General features: G+C 45.5%; 1 protein-coding gene across 1 annotated transcript; it reads left to right on the top strand.

The window, feature by feature from the left end:
• The first annotated feature begins 354 nt into the window (after positions 1–354).
• LOC128570647 (maestro heat-like repeat-containing protein family member 6) lies at positions 355–13,028 on the top strand. Its single transcript, XM_053570020.1, has 9 exons — positions 355–402; positions 1,160–1,300; positions 1,610–1,783; positions 4,694–4,852; positions 5,107–5,229; positions 6,533–6,638; positions 7,902–7,967; positions 11,906–12,150; positions 12,944–13,028. Exons 2-9 carry the CDS (start codon positions 1,178–1,180, stop codon positions 12,947–12,949), a joined length of 1,002 nt encoding a protein of 333 aa, XP_053425995.1. The 5' UTR covers positions 355–402; positions 1,160–1,177; the 3' UTR covers positions 12,950–13,028.
• The last annotated feature ends 2,369 nt before the right edge of the window (positions 13,029–15,397 follow it).

Raw genomic sequence — 15,397 nt, 5'->3', positions numbered from 1 at the left:
TGGTGGTGTGTGTGGGGGAGGGGATCCTGTAGGGCTGTGTGGTCAAAGGAGGGCTGGGCTGAAGGGGCAGGTGGATGGGCAATTCAAGATGTGGCCGAGAGTTGTGACTTTTTGTCATGATCAGCAGAAGAGCAGTGACAGAACCTAGCTGCCAGGGCTGAGAACTGAATCCAGTTTGTCAGCACAGGAATGTCAATCAGGGTATAATACTGTGTCAATCCTTTTGTCCTTTTCTTTTCACAAACTGATGACGGTGGCCTTCAGGTGTGCCCTGAAGGTAGTGAAGTTGGTGCTACTGGCGGGCTCGTATGAGGGAGTGGTGGTCTATGCAAATGACCATCACTGCTGGGAACGTCTGTCCAGCCCCAAATCTTATTATATCGGGATCATGGACCTGACAAGGTGGGACCACTTCCCTCATGTTGCTGGCAGCCCTCTCACCCCTGATCCCTGGCTCCCAGGTCCCAGCACTTAAATATAGTAGCCTTGTACCCTTCCTGCCCCCACCTCCCAGCCCTCTGCTCTCCTGACTCCTCAGCCCTCATGTCCTCCATGGTCCTTGGCCTCTTCCCCAACCTGTGGCAATTGCTTGCTTCCTGTGTCCCATCCCAGCGCAATGGTAAAGATGTGTGATCCCTCTATTCTTCACCGAATCCTAAACCATGTCAAGAACTCCCTCTACAGCTTGGATGAGGGTAGAAAGATTTTGACCAGGGCCTTCTATGCACAGGTGAGAGCTGGGGAGACCCCAACAGCTCCAGCCATCCACTTTCTGTAGCTGAGGACCTTACTATTTAATGAGATATTAACTAACTTGTCCCAGGAAGGAGAAAAAACAGAGAATTAAGCCACCTCAAATGGAGTTCCCTTCCCTGGCACTTCAGAGTCCTGTTTCAAGGAGGCCAAGAAGCCTGGGGAGGGGATTAGTAGTCCTGGTCTTCCCAGAATCAGGAGTGGATCCCAGCAGTGGGCTCCAAATTCAAGCCTTACCAGCCTTACCCCCAAGCCCTTTCCTGGAGTCTCCACCCCATGTGACCAGATCTGCCTGTGCTCTCACCTGCATGTGGTCATTGCCTGAGCTGGCTCCTGAGAGGTTCTGGGGGAGTACAGGGCCCCATATCTTTTCCTGCACCCACAACCATGGTCTCCTGCCCCACAGCTCCTCTGGCACCGATCGATGGCACATACAGAGGGGCAAGACTTTCTGGGCGTTCTAACGCAATGGATCAAGGATCCCGATCTTGTTATGCAAGAAGTTGGCCTCCGGGGAATCAGTAATCTGGCACTGCACCCAGGAAATGTAAGAGTCAAGAGAAGACCAAAGGGGATCCCTGAGAGTCCCTGAAGCATTTGCTTTTCTTCCCTTGGGTCCCTTAGTTGCCCCAGTTTTAGTACATCCCCAAACCCTCGTCCTGGGCATCACAACACCCAGGGTAGGCCCATCTGGGTGTGTCCTTAAGCTGCCTGGACCCCCTGGGTGTTGGCTTCATTTCTGTGGCTAGGTTTTCTACGTCTGTTTCTCTGAGGCACCATTTTGTGCTTACGACCCTGAGCTCAGAGTGCGGCATTGTCCCCAGGGTGGTGAGTGACCTCTGCCTTCTTCCAATAGTCAGAGGTTCTCAAGAGCCTGATTCCCTCCTTGCGAGGCTTTCTGAATGCGGAGGTGCGGGTGACGGTGCAGGCGGTGAAGTGCCTGCGGAACATCATCTACCACTGGCAGGGCGAGGACATCAAGGGCATCTTCTGCAGCATCTGCCCACATCTGCGCCCACTTATCAATGACGTATGTGCCTAGGTCCCTAGGACCCACTGGGAACACCACGGGCTGGGGCTGGAGCCTAACTAAGGGTTGCTCTAGGCCTGTGGCTCATGGCTGAGATAATGGAGGGAAGACAAAAGGAGATGTGGTCACATGGAGCAGCACGTAGGACAGGTCCTATCTGCCTTTCCTAACACACAGAGACGTAGCACATGCCTCCACATCCTCTCTCCACAGAAGTTCCCTGGAGGAGCCGCTGGACCAATGATCGAAAGCTCATACACACACTGATAGGAAGCCAGTGCTCCCTCCAAGGACCTTCTCCAGACTCCACTCATAGAGTGAAGAGGGGGAGAGAACTGATGGCCCCAAATCATATAGGAACCTTAGAATCCTAGGGTCCTTGTGGCAAGAGAAATCTGAGACTCAGAAATTTGGACTAAGACCAATATCATCTGTCCCCAGGTCTCATCCTCCTTATAGATCATGGCATCCTAGAGATGGAGGGAACTTAATGGCCCCTAGACACCTGGTAACGATACTCCCATAGTGGCATTTGTAATTTTTCCAACTTGTGAACCTTTTGGAATTATTTTCCTCTGTGATCCTGGAAACTCCCAAATGTCTAGGTCAATGTATGATTCATCCATCTTTCTGTCCTTTTAAAGTTCAGCGTGTATACTGTAATTAACAAAGGCTAAAGATACTATCTTTTACCTCCATCCCACCCCTCTGAGGACCTTGGAATGCTTCAATTCTGAGTATGCCCTCCCATGTTACATATGAGCTTTGTCTAGTATTTTACTTCTACCTGCTTATAATTTTTTTTTTCTTTCTGAGACAGAGTCTCACTTGTCACCCTGGGTAAAGTGCTATGGCGTCATGGCTCACAGCAACCTCAAACTCTTGGGCTTAAGTGATTGTCCTGCCTCAGCCTCCCAAGTAGCTGGGACTACAGGCACCTGCCACAACACTCGGTTATTTTTTGTGTTGTCATTGTTGTTTAGCAGGCCCCGGGCTGGGTTCGAACCCGCCAGCCTTTTTGCATGTGGCCAGCGCCATAACCACTGTGCTACAGGTGCCAAGGCCCTGCTTATTAAATTTGCAAATGTGGTCTTTACATCACCATCATTACTGCTATTATTTCATACAGTCAGTACTTACTTAGATTTACCCACATGTTTACAAATCTCCTTGCTCACCTTCCCTTCTTCCAGCTTTTCCTTCCTCCTAGCTGCGTTTCCCCCTTCCTTTGTGATTCTTTGGGCAAGGTCCTAAAAGAAGTAAATGTTTTCAGTCTTTGTGCGAAAATGGGTCTTTATTTTGCTTCATATTTGTCTCCATAAATAATATGGTATTTCTCGAATGTGGTTCCTTTGTTTTGCAGTGTTGGTTTTCCTCACTGTTTGCTGATGCTTGATGGTGATTTCTGGCATTTTTATACTAGAGATTCTTGCTGGGTCCTCTGTGACTGCAGCCTGATTTCAGTAATGGGGGAGCATCCAAGGAGAAGTGGATGCTTTTGACTCTAGGGCTCCCTGCCCTCCCTGAGTGGTATCAGACACCCAGGAAACCATCCCATTTCTTTGGTCTAGACAACATGCCTGCTGCTCGCCTGGGGTGTTTCATGCCCCTGCTTCTTGGTAATTGACAGGAGGGCAGGGTGAAGGGAGGAACTGAACTGGATGACTAAACTACAGCCCCCAGACAGCCATCCTGTGGATTGCCCAGAATTGTCTTCTTCTTCGTATATTCACAGCCCTTAAGCTTAGAGCACTCCCAGAACACGGCTCCCCCAACCACGTCCTGCAGTAGTGTTTTGCTTGCCCACATTCTGTGCTGTGCTTTCTACATTAGTCCCAGTTCTGTCTGCTGTTCATCTTTCAAGGATGCTCTGTTCCTCAGGAGGGGAAACTCCATTCAATGCCTCAGATCCATTATGAACTGTAAATGTTTAAATCACTACCATTTCTCCTAGACAGGGAGTGACTGTGGCAATGCTCAATTACCCATCTTGAGCAACTGTGCATGTGATATTTTTTTCTTTCTTTTTGCCTTTATAGTACTAATAAGGACTCATCTCTGTTTACCTGTTATGCTATATTGTGCACATCTGACTTGTGAAAAAGTTTGTGTTGAGGAACGATCTGTCTTGTCCCACCATCTCTCTATCACTGTGCTTAGCTCCTGACAGGTGCTCATGAGATACTTGTTCAATTAATATATAATGTTCCCCTGAAAGTGTTAAAAGCGTTTTAATTCACACAAGTTAGGCTGGGTGCAGCCTGTAATACTAGCACTCTGGGAGGCCGAAGCGGGTGGATTGCCTGAGCTTAGGAGTTTGAGACCAGCCTGAATAAGAAGGAGACCCTGTCTCTACTAAAAATAGGAAAAACTTCCTGGGCATCGTGGTGGGCACCTGTAGTCCCAGTTACTGAGCGGCTAAGGCAAAAGGATCACTTAAACCCAAGAGTTTGAGGTTGTTGTGAGCTGTGATGACGCCAAGGTACTCTACCCAGGGCAACAGAGTAAGACTGAAAAAAAAAAATTAATTCACACAAGCTAATACAGATTTAAACAATTGTATTCATAGCATCACTAGGGTAAAAAAAATATGCATTTTGAAAAATATAGCATGCTGGAGCCAAATCCTTAGAAGAGAAGGAAGGTGCAAGGTGCAGGTATGGTCCATGGTAGATGTGAAGCTTTGATCTCGGTTTCCTGAGCACTGTGCCTTCATAAACTGACTTCCTAGCCCTGGAGTTCTAAAGAGAATAAGAAATGCAATCGCATGGTGTTTACGTTAAGCAAACACAGTGCAGCCAGTGTGCTCTGGACATGCAGATGGAGGTGTGGTGAGAAGAGAGCCCGGCCAGGCAGCACCAGGAAACTACCACCTCCACTTCCTTATCTGCACTTTGTGCTTCCTGGCAGGCAAGGGATCTGGTGAGGATTGTAGCTACCTCTGCCCTGGGCCACATGCTGAGAGGGGTCATCAAATACAAGCCAGGAACCACCATGAAGAGGGAACTGCATAAATTTTTGCTCCCACTCCTGTTAAGCATACAGGACAACAACACCGAGGTGGTCAAGGTACCTTGGATGTCTCTGTCCTGCCAAGCCCAGGCCCAATTCATGCCCCCATGTGCCAGAGCAGAGCCCCTTCCCTTCGGATCTCTCTTCACGAGCCCGCCTTGGCAGCACACTCTACAGCCACCTCCTCTGAGTCCTCCTCCAGGCTGCCCTGAGCACTCTGACCTTCTCTTCCTCCTGTGGGGGCTCACTCAACCCTTGGCCTGGGTAGTCATAGGAGTGGGGTTTGGGGGTTTTCTTCCTCTGACCCATAGGCCTGTAGAGGGGCCCTCACTGAATGGGTGAAAGTCATCGACTGGTCGTCCCTGACCCACACCTTCCAGCACACCACCCTCAGCGACCACCTCCAGGTGATAGAAGAAACCTGCAAGTACCTGGTGAGTGAGGGTCTCTGAGGGAGCAGGTCTCAGTGTGGGCTCTGTGCACCGAAGGGGCAGCTGCCAGACATGTCCCGTCAGTGCCCTGCCTCTCATTCTTTACAGCATCTGCAAACTCTGGGAGCCCTCAGCTGGGAGGCCAGGCCCTGGTTCTTTGTACTTGATCCTTTCAGAGTCCCAGTCCTTGCCTCAGAGGCTATGGAGGTCATGCTGGGTTACTGCATGGCTGTAGGACACAGGCGCTTTGGTTACAGTGGTAGAAAGCCCTGTGGACAGGAGTTACCAGGCCTTGAGGTAGTAGCCATGGTGGCAGGGATCTGGGCTTCTGCCATCAAGAATAGGCCAAAGATTAGGAGAATCTTGGTTGAAAAGGAAACATTTGAGGGCTAAGCAAGTAGGTTAGGGACTGACACGAGTAGTTCTGATATTAGGGATCCCTTACATAGGTAGAGTATTTTACAAAGCACCCTCATAGCCATTACCCCTTTGTTGAAGTCTTGGATGCTGTGTCTCTGGCCCCAACCCAGGGCCTCATCAGAACTGGGACACTAGGTCTCTGGCCCCGGCCCACCAAACTGCCTGGACGTGGGCCACTGCACCAGCTTACTCGGGGTAGGACTTGCTCAGGTCTCGGGTGCCAAAGCACCTTAGAAGTCACAGTCAGTATTAGTAGGAGCGAGCATCTCAGCAGCAATCTCTCAGCAGTCTTAGTAGGGGAGCGCCAATCAGGCGTCATCTGAGCAAGAGGCGGAGGCAAAGGAGGAGCCTGGCTAACTTCTCCAGAAGCCATTCATAGAAGTAACCCCGTGGCCACCTATGCCACAGGTGTGAGGACTGCTAACCAATGATGTACATATTTTCGTGTTCTCGTGCCCCTCACTAACGAGAGCCAGTGATGTTAAATCCCTTCCCCAATCCCTTATTGCCGAGGTATTTCTCACAGGTGCCTCCTACACACCTTGGTTATGGTCTTCCCGGAACTTTACAAAAGAGGACAGTGAAGTCAGGAAGGGTCAGGACCAGTATTCAAATCTGGGTCTCCTGGCTCCACATCAGGCGTGTTGTCCCTTCTCCTGCTGGCACCCAGGAGCAAAATTCTCTTTATGAACTTCCTGCTGAGTCTGTGCTGCTGCTGGCCTGGGAGGGGATAGGGGTCTGAACGTGCAGGTTTCAGCAGAAGCAGCTGCATGCAGACTGCTGATGTTGTGCACAGGTGGCGATGTGGCCACTAGAAGGTCTTCAGTGGAGTCCCCTAAGGGGTGTCCCCTCTTCTGGTCAGCACCACCATTCTTTGGCTCCACAGACCTACCCAGGCAAACACCAGATCCTGGGGGAGTTGCTGTCCCAGAGCTTTATCTTCCTGAAGAGCCCGCAGATCTTCCTCAGGATAGCTTCAATCACTTTCATAGGTAAGGTGGTGGCTCCTGGTGCTTCCTCCCTCCTCTCTTCAGCAGGGCAGTCCTCCTTGACCTTCTGCTAAAGGCCAAGTACACCCATAGTATGAAGTACAGGTCACTCCTGTGTCAGCCTCGACCTGATTAGAGAGGTGGACCTGTAACCAGGCCTCAAATTAGAAAGGCTCGGGGAAAGAAGCAGAAGCTTGTGCCTTTACCCCAGCTCCGTGTGAGCCCCCCTCCACAGTCTGGGCTGTGTTATGTGGGGAAGTGAGTCGTGTGCACCAGAAATGGGAAAAAACTATTACTTCCAATGTGACCCCGTGGACTTTCCAAAATGTTTTTATTCTGAATTACAGTAGGAATGTGTGTTAATGTCAGAAACACTAAAAAATCATGATTTGAAAAAAGGAGAAAATATTCCAACATTTATATTTAACCATGGCTAACACCCTGGAATATATTACATGCAGATAAACACACACACACACACGTATACATAATCATGTTTTAGAACTGTAGGTTGATTCATTCTTTTTCTCCCTTTGTTCCATCACACATATGTACCATTCGATAGTCTTCAACTTAATTGTTAATGACTGCATCTTCTACAGATGGATGTATGAAACACTGGGACTGTGTCATTTCTTGTTTTTATAAGCAGAGACGTAAACGATTAAGTCTCTCCATGACATGATTATTTTAAGATAAATTAGATACAATTGCTGATGGTAGGATTTTGGTGCCTATTGCTAAAAAGCTCTCCAAAATGGTCGAATCGTTTTCTTTTCCCACCGGTGCAGTAAAAGAGCCTCCATTTCTACAGACATTTGTCAGCCTTAGGTAACTGTTTAAATCATTACCAATTTGACGGAGGTAAAAAACTAATACCTTGTTGTTGTTTTGATCATTAATGTTTTTTTTTTGTCAGTGATGAGGTTAAATCTTTTTTCTGTTTGTTGGCATCGTGTATTTCATTTTTGCTAATTAACAGCCTTGTGCCCCTTGTCCATCTTCCTGTGGGGTAGGCACCCCGTGCAGATTAACATCTTGGGCTCATCCTCTACTTGTCACCTGCTGACAGTAATTTCTGGGTCACAGCTGGTCTGCAGTTTCTTTTATGAAGACACTGCTGTCTAGGCTGCTGGTCATCTCTTGTGTATACTCCTTATCAGAACGTATTTACAAGTTCCTTATTCACTGAATGTGGGGAAAGAAAAGAAGCAGCCAGAAAGTTCAGGAACTCTGGAATGATTTTACATCCTGTCTTATCTTTAGGATTCACTATTAGGAAAATGAACATGAAATACGTATTTGAGGAGGATGTGCAGGTCATAAGGAATGGTGAGTGTGGTCTTGTACCTGGGTTCTGCATTATACAAATGGGTGGGATGGGGTAGAGTGGAGAATGGGGACATTCTTAGGGACATGTTTCATTATTTTATTTTTACCCATGGTCAATGTAATATAGAAGACTAGAAAAAATGAAGAAAAGTAGTAGGAAGAAACACATTTTCCACTGTCCTACACATTAGATAAAATGTTGCTCATATTTGGGGGCTCTACCTTGCCAGTCAGTGAGCACCTATTGCTGTAGGTGCTGATACCATGATGGTGTTCAAGACAGAAATTGTCCCTGCCCTAAAAACATTTTTATTGCATTAAACTCTTTTCAACATTAATTTATACTTACAGAAGAAATAAACAGATATAAACTTTTTGGGGAAAAAAGCATTATCAGTAAAGTCCCATTTATGCCCCCTGCTACAACACACCCAATCTCCCCTCCCCCTGCCTGTTTGCTGTAGAGTTTTGTATATGTGTGAACAATTTCTGAAACTTGGTTTTTCTCCACTAATATCCAGGCACATACAAAGCTACTTCATTCCCTTAACTGCAGTATAGTTTCCATGTATTGATATTCTGTGGTTTAGTAATCATCTTCCATATGTGTGAACACTTAAGTTGCTGCCGACTTTTTGCTATTCAAGCAACACCATGATATACATATATGTAAAAATTTCTATAGGATACATACCAAAACATGGATTTTTGTCATATTAAGCTTAACAAAATGTAACGTAAAATTACATTTTCAACTTCCCTCCTGTCTTCTTAACAGGGATTCCATTCACTGTCCTCCCCAATGTATAGAGTTTTGTGTGCCAGTATTTTAGTTCTATTTTGTTAAGCCCAAATTTAGGTACTATGATTGTTGTTGTTCTTTTATACAAAGTCTTTAGACTTACGTGCTTTCCTCACTATTCCTTTGTGTCTTTCTGACCTTCCTTTGAGGACCATTTTTCTTTATTCTGGAGACTATCTTTTAGAAGTTTCTTTAGAGTTGGTATCTTGAGGTGTGCTCTCTTGGTTTTTGTTTATAATGATTTTATATCTTACACTCTTTCCTTTTGTTTTTTACTTAGGTAGACTTAGGGGGTTTAAGTGTTTTTTTTGTTACATGGATGAATTTTATAGCAGCGAAGTCAGGGCTTTTAGTATACTGGTCACCCAAATTGTATGCATTGTCCCAAATGGGTAGCTTTTGATCCCTCACCATCCTCCCACCTTCCACCCTTCAGAGTTGTCCCCCATACAACTCTATGTGACTATGAATACCCATCATTCCACTCCCACTTACAAGCCATAGGATATGGCTTCAAGTTCCATCCAAGTTGCTGTGAGAGACATTATTTCATTCTTTTTCATTGCTCAGTAGTATTCTGCTATATGTCTGTCTATCCATAACACATACATACTACATCTTGTTTACCCATTCATTAGTCAGTGTACACTTGGGTTATCTCTTCAAAGAGCAAAAATTTTGTTTCATTGATCCTTTGTATTTTTTTGTTGGTTTTTTTCCGATTGTATTTAGTTCTGCTCTGATCTTTGTTATTTCTTGTCATCTGCTGGATTTGGGTTTGGTTTGGTCTTGCTTTTCTAGTTCCCTGAGGTGTGACACTAGCTTTTTAATTTGTGAACTTTGTCTTTTTGATGTAGGTGCTTAGTGCTATGAAATTTCCCCTTAACATTGGTATTACTGTATCCCAGAGATTTTGGTAGCTTATGTCACCATTGTCATTCAATTCAAAAAATTATTTGATTTCCATCTTGATTTCATCATTGATCCAAAGATCATTCAGCAGCAGATTGTTTACTTTCCATTGATTTGTATAGTTTTGAGAGTTCCTCTTGGAGTTAGTTTCTAGTTTTATTCCACTATGGTCTGAGAAGATACATGGTTATAGTTTAGATTTTTCAAAATTTGCTAAGATTTGATTTATGGCCTAACATATGATCTGTCTTAGAAAGTATTCCATGTGTGAATGAATCAAGTGCTTTGTCAGAATGTACACTCTGGAGGTTTTTGGTGTCTTACGATAGGCTTTTCTTCTTTCCTCTGTTATTTTCCACTTAGCAGCCAGACCCTCTTTAAAACATGGATATTGGGTCATGTCTCCCTTGCTTTAAGCCCTTTAGTAGCTTCCTCCTGCTCTGAGTGTCAGAATGTGGCCCTGGATGGTCTGGCCTCTGTAAGCCTCTTCCCCTTTGGCCTGCATCATTGCCTGCTCTCCATAATCTGCAGATGTACACTAGAATTTCGTGCATCATGAACAAACACCTCCCACCCCCAGAATGCTTCTGCCCTGGCCCTACCTATGGCTGCTCTCAGGCCAGCTTTCCTACTTTGGATCTTAGCACGAATATCCCTTTCTCACAGAGGTTTTCTCTGACTGATCTGTCTAAAAGGGTCCTTCCCACTTATTCATTCATCCATTCACCTTACTTCTTCGGACTGATTTTGTGTCACTTCTTTTTTTTTTTTTTTTTAAAGAGAGTCTCACTTTACCGCCCTCGGTAGAGTGCCGTGGCATCACACGGCTCACAGCAACCTCCAGCTCTAGGGCTTACGTGATTCTCTTGCCTCAGCCTCCCGAGTAGCTGGGACTACAGGCGCCCACCACAACGCCCGGCTATTTTTTGTTGTTGTTGTTGTTGCAGTTTGGCTGGGGCTGGGTTTGAACCCACCACCCTCGGTATATGGGGCCAGCGCCCTACTCACTGAGCCACAGGCGCCGCCCCCACTTCTTTATTTTTCTTTCCCCCTCCACAATGTTAGGACTCTGTATCTTTTGGTCACCACTTTATCTCCAGCACCTAGCATAGTGCCTGGTGATAGGAAGTACTCGATAAGTAGTTTTTTACTGAATTCATGATGATTTATACCCGTGAAAAACTTGCAAATAATCTAATTATTCACTAATTGCAGGTTCATTAAAAATGATAAAATCACATGATTGGATACTATTCCATATAGAAGACTATTTTACGGGAAGAAAAAATATTAGTGTTGTAATTGTGAATAAAACTTTTGTCTAGGGCCAGGCTTGGTGGCTCATGCCTATAATCCTAGCACTTTGGGAGGGTAAAGTGGGTTGATTGCCTGAGCTCAGGAATTTGAGACCAGCCTAAGCAAGAGTAAGACCCCGTCTCTAAAAACTAGCTGGGTGTTGTGGTAGATGCCTATAGTCCCAGCTACTTGAGAGGCTGTGGCAAGAGGATTGCTTGAGCCCAAGAGTTCGAGGTTGCTGTGAGCTACAATGCTACATGGCATTGTGAGACTCTGTCTCAAAAAAAAAAAAAAAACAACAAAACCCCCCCACAGGCTCAGTGCCTGTGGTTCAAATGGCTAAGGCGCCAGCCACATACACCTGAACTAGTGGCTTAGAATCCAGCCCAGGCCCACCAAACAACAATGACGGCTGCAACCAAAAAAATAGCCAGGCATTGTGGCGGAACCTGTAGTCTCAGCTACTTAGGAGGCTGAGGCAGGAGAATCACTTGAGCCCAGGAGTTGGAGGTTGCTGTGAGCTGTGATGCCACAGCACTCTACCCAGGGTGACAGCTTGAGGCTCTGTCTCAAAAAAAAAACAAATAAAACAAAAACAAAAACAAAAACAAACAAACAAACAAAAAAACCCAAAAAACCTCACAAACTTTTGTCTATACTGAGGGTTTAAAAAAAATATATTGCCAGGATAGGTACCAAATTATTAGCAGTGTTATCTCTGAGGGTGGGTGATTTTTCTTCCTTTCCTTTTTTTAAAAAATAATTTTTATTTTAAATATTTTCAACAATAAAACAATTATTGATAGTGACAAAAATTATTCTAAATGGAGTCATGGGATAATGTACTGGCCTGTAGGGTGAAAGAGAACAGGGTTTGGGTTGACAGTTCTTAGTGATCAAGTCATAGTTGACCTTCTTCTGGTTTCAGTTCTTGAAAGTATGAACGATGATCCAGAGCAAAGTGTGAGGGCTTTGGCCCAAAATGCCCTCGAAGAAATTGATGCCAATCCTCGTTCCCAAGTGTTAAGAACTCCCAGGCTAAGCATCAAGGGCCTCAAAGGACCAGTAAGGAAGAAACACCTTTTCAAACAGGAAAAAGACCCTCAGCAAGAGGAAACTCGCCTCTTGTTCCCAGTACTTGTGAATGCCATCCGCAGGTGGCAAAATAGGAGGGTGAGAAATGCTCAATATTAAGAGGCTAGGTATCTAACATCTCAAAGTCTACCTAAGTCTGGGAGTGGTGGGTGATGACTGTAACCCCAGGCCTTGGGGAGGCCGAGGCAGGAGGATCGCTTGAGGCCAGGAGTTGGAGCTTCAGTGAACAACCATAATAACAATAAAACAACCAGAAACCTAACATATCTGCTAAGATCAAATCTACCTCAATTTTAATCCAAAGTAGCCCATCCTTTTGGAACACAGGTAGTTCCCAACTCTAAATATTCACAGTGACTTACAGTTGGCTTTTAATCAGGCCCAACTTCGTTAGGGAGATTTATATTGTTTTTTCTTTTTCAAGGGTCAGAGTGTTGGGCGGCGCCTGTGGCTCAGTCAGTAAGGCGCTGGCCCCATATACCGAGGGTGGCGGGTTCAAACCCAGCCCCGGCTGAACTGCAACCAAAAAATAGCCGGGCGTTGTGGCGGGCGCCTGTAGTCCCAGCTACTCGGGAGGCTGAGGCAAGAGAATCACTTCAGCCCAGGAGTTGGAGGTTGCTGTGAGCTGTGTGACGCCACAGCACTCTACCAAGGGCCATAAAGTGAGACTCTGTCTCTACAAAAAAAAAAAAAAAAAAAAAAAGGGTCAGAGTGTTTCTCTGTTCCCCATGCTGGAGCATAGTAGCATGATCATAGTTCAGAGTAGCTTTGAACTTCTGGGCTCTAGCAATCCTCCTGTCTCAGCCTCCTGAGTAACTGGGATATCAGATGTGCCACCCCAGCTAATTATTTTTTCCACTTTATTTTTTAGAGATGAGGTCTTGCTATGTTGCCCAGGCTGGTTTCAAATTCCTGGCCTCAAGCGATCCTCCTGCCTCAGCCTCCGAATAGGTGGGACTCTGGGTGCATGCCACCATGCCCAGCTAATTTTATTTTTTACATTTTATTTTTGTATATGTTTTATTAAAAAAAATTTTTTTAGACACAAATAATCATGAGTGGCACAGGGTCAGAAATAACCAGGTCCATTCATGTTTGTGTCCCTTTTCTACACAGTGTCAGATTTTTATCGATGCTATTTCAATCACAAAAGCTACAAGCTATGTGGAGTTTCCCAGAAGGTGATTTTCCTCTGTACTTGCTAGTCAGAGCCACTTACCCCCAGGTTCAAGCCACTCCACAGCCAGTCTGTGCAGCAAACCATATCTAGTAGTATATTTCAACAACATATAAAGTTGTGGATTGAAATGTCCACATTAAACAAAGTAGCATTTAACATCAAAAGAAAGAAAATGGATAGTAAAGGAGGTTAATGAACCAGTCCAAGGAATGTAACCTGGACAAGGAGAAGGTCCCAGGCTGATCCAGTCAATCATCAGTGAAGCTGTCAGCGTCTTGCAGGGGAGAGTCTTTGATTGTGGCAGAGGCTTCATCTGAAGATACCTAGTTACTCATCACCAGAGAGAGCAAGGACTTCACCATGGAGACAATAGCCCCTACCCAGAAAAGTCCTCCTGTTCATTTTCTAGCTCTTAAGTCACTCGGTGGGGACTGAGAGTAAAGGGTTATGCCATTATCTGATTGGTGTGGTCTGTGAATATCGGGCGCTTGTTGGCATGATGCGTTTGAAAATGAACTCTTTTTCCTAGAGTCAGTGACGTCAAGGATGCTCACTACACAAAGTCTCACTATGTTGCCAGCCTGATCTCCCACTTATGGCCTGTGAGCCTTCTGGTTGGCCTCCCAAAGTGCTGGGATTACAATACGCTTATTTTCTTATTTTACAAAAAGATGGCTCCCTTCTCTGTTCTTAGGGATTAGGGATAATCCCAAACTCTTTCAACTTTCAGGAAAGGTTTCACATGACAAAAAGGAGAGGTAGGGTGGCAGAACCACATGGTACTTAGTTTTCAATCCCTTTTCCGCCTCCTCACGTGTTGGATGAGACTCAGAGGCTCCACACACTTCCATGTGAGAGCATAGGAAGGTGGGCTGTGGGTTCTGCACAGAGGAACGTGAAGAACTCCAGTCCACCCTCTCTCACACAAGAAAGCACAGAAGTTGGGTAACTGGAGTTCATCCTAATTTATATTTAAATTGTTCTGAAACTTCAGTTTGAATCCATATTCCCTGTACCACATAATTGTTTTAGGGTTCCCTGATGTTCCCCACTCTTTTTTGATTCAGAAACACAGGGTGCCTCAACTGTTCTATGACCTGACTAGCCCCATGCTTGAGTTCAGCAGGCTTGGATCCAAGCTGGGACCTTGAACATTCCCAGACACGGATAAAGGTGTTTTCCTTGTTGACCAAAACACTGAAAAAAACTGGTCCCAGCCCTGAGTCCAGTTCCTTAAGGCCTCTTACAAACTCTGCACTGTAAGCCCCTGGCTGCGGACATCCATAATAGAGTTCTTTCTCTCCTGTCTACTGCATGGGGCTGTGCCGCTCTGTGTGCAAGCTCCCCTTGTAACTACTCTGGGCTCATCAACCCGGAGTCCAGGGATCTTCCTTTGGAATCCCAATCGGCTCCAACTCGGGATGGTTTGAGGCGCCCCCTGGTGGAGACTCTCCTGCCACTGCTTTTAGGGCGACTACAGCTGTGGGTTTGACCAGGATAGAGCACAGTGATTTCTGATTAGTTCCTTTTTGCTATCCCAGAGCTCTGTGCTTAACTTCCATGTGCCTGATTTTTCATCTACAAAATGGTATTTATAATACCTCCTGTGGGATTGTCCCCCAATGCCCACTCTCCCCTTCTTCCTTTTCTTTAATGCTTGGTGACTAGAATGTGGGCAAGATGGCTGGAGCTAAACACCTACCCTGGACGGTCAGGAGGAAGTGATAACATTAAAGATGGCAAAGCGAAAAGACGGACGGAACCTAGATCGCTTACCATAGCAGAGAGCTAGCTGGCAATTTGCATGTCTTACCTCCAGACTTTGTTCATATGGCATGGAAGTTTATCTCACTTTTTCTGTCAGAGGCAAACCCAATCCTGATGGATTTAACCTTTCAACAATATTCTAAAGCAGTGTTTTTCAATCTTTTTTATCACACATCATATTTGAACCTATAGTTAAACTTCTGTGACACACAAATTATGTTGATAAAAAAAAGTAAAACAGCACAACATTTATAAATGGCTGATGGTACAGCTGGGATTGAACTGTAGCAAACGTCAGCGTCTGACGGTGCATTTTCTGATGCTGATTGTCCTCAAGTTTCCTGTAAGTCAATCTTACTTGAAAAATGTTAGGCTTTT

The sequence above is a fragment of the Nycticebus coucang genome, chromosome 18 (genome assembly GCF_027406575.1).
Source record: "Nycticebus coucang isolate mNycCou1 chromosome 18, mNycCou1.pri, whole genome shotgun sequence".
Lineage (NCBI taxonomy): Eukaryota > Metazoa > Chordata > Mammalia > Primates > Lorisidae > Nycticebus > Nycticebus coucang.
This window is presented reverse-complemented; position numbering and strand designations above follow the sequence as displayed.

Excerpts from the sequence above, each read along its gene's own strand:
- LOC128570647 (XM_053570020.1), top strand. The coding sequence starts at position 1,178 with ATGGCACATACAGAGGGGCAAGACTTTCTGGGCGTTCTAACGCAATGG. Across the intron at positions 1,301-1,609 it reads TGGCACTGCACCCAGGAAAT|TCAGAGGTTCTCAAGAGCCT; the intron begins GTAAGAGTCAAG and ends TTCTTCCAATAG. Across the intron at positions 1,784-4,693 it reads TGCGCCCACTTATCAATGAC|GCAAGGGATCTGGTGAGGAT; the intron begins GTATGTGCCTAG and ends GCTTCCTGGCAG.